At 38.0% G+C, this 3,559-nt stretch overlaps 1 protein-coding gene across 1 annotated transcript; it reads left to right on the top strand.

Moving 5' to 3' along the window:
• Positions 1–4: 4 nt before the first annotated feature.
• On the top strand, positions 5–2,750 carry LOC106944055 (nck-associated protein 1-like; the record flags this gene model as incomplete). The annotated part of the gene is made up of 5 exons (XM_015027320.1): positions 5–124; positions 207–300; positions 380–496; positions 2,264–2,373; positions 2,534–2,750. Coding segments are annotated over 5 exons (546 nt in total), but the record flags the coding sequence as incomplete, so codon positions are not given.
• Positions 2,751–3,559: the final 809 nt, after the last annotated feature.

Raw genomic sequence — 3,559 nt, 5'->3', positions numbered from 1 at the left:
CGTCGATGTGAGACGAATACAGATAGATCTTTCCTCCTTTCAGGTGTTGTCTTGCCACATTCCTTTCCTGGTCAGTTCGGTGGAGGATTTCAAGGACCACATCCCCCGAGAGACTGACATGAAGGTTGAACACATTCACACTCAAAGTAACACCATCATGTCTTCCTCCTCTCATGCTGATGTGAGTTAATGTTTCCTGTCACCAGGTGGCCATGAATGTCTACGAGCTGTCCTCTGCTGCCGGTTTACCCTGCGAGATTGACCCAGCCCTGGTGGTGGCGCTGTCCTCCCAGAAGAGCGGTAAGTTGGAAACACACTCGACATGTCAGCACAAGCTCAGCCTGTTTTCTAACAACATGGTTTGGTTGATGCTGGGCAGAGAACATCAGTCCAGAGGAGGAGTATAAAATCGCATGTCTGCTGATGGTGTTTGTGGCCGTTTCCTTGCCGACCCTTGCCAGCAACGTGATGTCACAGTACAGCCCTGCCATCGAAGGTGAGTCACTGAGTTGTTAGGTTGCTTGTGACCATTTTTTCAACAGAAAGGAGTTGAGATTATATAAATAAAAAAACATAAAAGCAGTGGACCCAGTATTCTACCCTACGGGACTCCCATGGACCATAACATACAACTGATCGTGCTTCCATATTTCACAACCTGAAATCTATCAGTTAAATAGGAAGAAATTGTCTAATGCAGAAAATAAATGAGATATAGTGTTTTCAAACTAGCATGGACCACACATTTCAGATAAAAAAGATGCCTTCCCTCTGAGCTGGAGGTTTAAACTTTGAAATTTCTCTAACTTCTATGCCTCTGGTGGTGCAGACCCACCAGAGGTCTACACCACCAGACCAGTGTCGTAACATGTTCTAGCGGAGGGGTGCCCAAAGTCGGTCCTCGAGGGCCGGCATCTTGCATGTTTTATTTCTCTCCCTGGTGGTAGGAACAACCATTTCAGTATGTCAGTGTTCTTCTTAGGCCTCTAATGACCCATCCTTTGATCCAGGTGCGTTAAACCAGGGAGAGAACTAAAACATGCAGGATGCCGGCCCTCCAGGACAGTCTTTGGACACCTCTGATGTAGCGAATGTAACATTCACAACATGTAGCGAATGTTCTGAATGTTACATTCGCTACATCAGAACATATGCAGCAAATATGTTTCCATCTCCACTTTACCTCATTAACTGTTTTTCGCAAAGCCAAAAACTAACTCAGCCGAGTGTAACATCTTTTATGGAAAATTAAGGAAGTTATTTTGAATTCTGCAATGTCCATCAACCGTTTCTAATGCGATACTGCAAAATGCACATGAAAAACCGTGTAATTCTTTTTAAGATGTGAAAAAAATCAAACTATTTTAAGTTTAACGGGCTCGACGTTGAATTTTCATTGTCTTTCAAATAGTTGATATTTTTAAGATCCAAATTACTCACATTTACGCTAAAAATGTCAAATTTTTCCATTACCAGTATATTATTTCGAGACTGTGAATGTTTTTCCCTCCCGCTTACTTTTGAGATTTTTTTAAATGCCAATTACAAAAATAAGTAATAATAAACTTTACAGTTCACGGCAGTTTACAGCCTAAAAGCAGTAATGAGCAGCATTTACCATAATCTCGGCATTTAACACTTTTAATGGCAAATAAGACTCACCATCTTTTAAATGCCTTTTTCCCCCAATTAGCTTGTTTATTCAGTTTGATATATTAAATCTTGTGCATTTCAATAAAAGCACCAATGAAGTGAAAGTCAACTGAACATTTTCCCCAGTCCAGTCCTTCTGTTGTAGCTAAATGAGGCTTTTGATAAGCTATCAAAGACATTTGTCACTCAGAGGATGAATTATGAAGACGTCGCCTCCTAACAACCTTGAAATGAAAGGCTGGCCTGTTAATAAGGGCCTTCTAAAGAGGATAATAAGTTATCAGAGGCTCGGCTCTGGTTGGTATGCAGACCGCGTCTCGACCAACAATTGGTTTCGCCGCCACCATTTCTTTGTACACAGCCTCATTACCGCTGTGTTAACCATCCTGCGAGTTCACAATTCCACCCTGGCGATTCCCATTTCACATTTATCTGTTATCTCCATTAAACATACATAAAAATCCATAGTTTTTAATCTGCTCTGTCAGTTCCACATGAAGCTTTTGTCAGGTCTGGAAGTCAAACTCTTGAGCTGTTTTGATGGATTTCAATTTTTTTTAAAAATAAAAGAAAACTCCTGGTAACACTTTGTATTTGCTGCCCCCTACAGGCCACTGCAACAACATCCACTGTTTGGCCAAAGCCATTAATCAGATCGCTGCGGCTCTCTTCACCATCCACAAGGGAAGCATAGAGGACCGTTTGAAGGAGTTCCTGGCTGTAAGACAGAGAAATTATTTGATTTTAGTTTTAATGCTGTCTTTTAGGCTGGAAAAAGGATTTAAAAAATAGTATTTGTGTTGATTTATTTTTAGCAGATCTCTGTTGCAAATGTTTCATGAAGCTACAAAAAAATGTGTGTTTGTGTCTATATGTGCAGCTGGCCTCGTCCAGCCTCCTGAAGATCGGCCAGGAGACGGACAAGATGACCACACGAAACAGAGAGTCTGTCTACCTGCTGCTGGACATGGTGAGGGGACGCTGAAGACAGGAGACTGGACAGACGGGCTCCTTCATTTTAGGCTGCTAGTGAATTATTTTAACTGCTCTTTTTGCACTGGGAAATGATTATATTTAAAATTTTATTTAAACAAGAATTATTTGCAATTTTGAAGTGGATTTTTTCTAATTGGCACAAAGTTAAACATACAGTCTAAAACATGTATGTGTATTTAATGTGGTGTTTAAAAATTCTAGAAAATTTGAACTTAAAATGAGCTGCATAGATCATTAAAAGAAGCTGAATTTTATATCTTGTTAAAATAAGAAACTTTTCTTATATCAAGATATAAAAATATTACGACTTCTTAAAAATTCGAAATGACGACAAGGAGCCTCCTTCTTGTCACTCTGTTTTGTCTAGACAACACTCAAAATATTCCAGAAATGTTGCTGTTTGACTGCTACATCAAATAGCAACATCTTCTTGTTTCTTATTTAAACAAGAAAAGATTTGGATTTTAACAAGAGAATAAATATCATTGTAAAAAAGAGTTTTCTCAATTTAACAAGTTTGGTTTCTCATTTTAACAAAAAACTGCTTCTGAATTTATGACCAACAGTTGATGGTAGTTTATCTTTTAGAAAAAGTATCTGGAATACTTTTACCACCCGTTAAACTGTTTGGTCAAAATGATAAGAAATGTTTGAGAAAAGTAAAAGTGAGATGTTCAAACCTAGGAAAACTGTAAAGTCTGACAATAAAATAATTGATTTAAATGAACTTGACCAACTGTGGAATCATGCAACCAATTCCTGTTTTTAAATAAACGTCAAAGGCCTTAAATAAATCATTAAAACATGTTTATATATATATATATATATATATATATATATATATATATATATATATATATATATAAGAGATTCATTGTGGGTGAGACACTCACATTTGTATAAGTGTGCG

Source organism: Poecilia latipinna, unplaced genomic scaffold, assembly GCF_001443285.1.
Source record: "Poecilia latipinna isolate Pla-1442-1.1 unplaced genomic scaffold, P_latipinna-1.0 Scaffold6739, whole genome shotgun sequence".
Classification (NCBI taxonomy): domain Eukaryota; kingdom Metazoa; phylum Chordata; class Actinopteri; order Cyprinodontiformes; family Poeciliidae; genus Poecilia; species Poecilia latipinna.
Note: the sequence above shows the minus strand (reverse complement) of the source record. Positions and strands in the feature narration are given on the sequence as shown.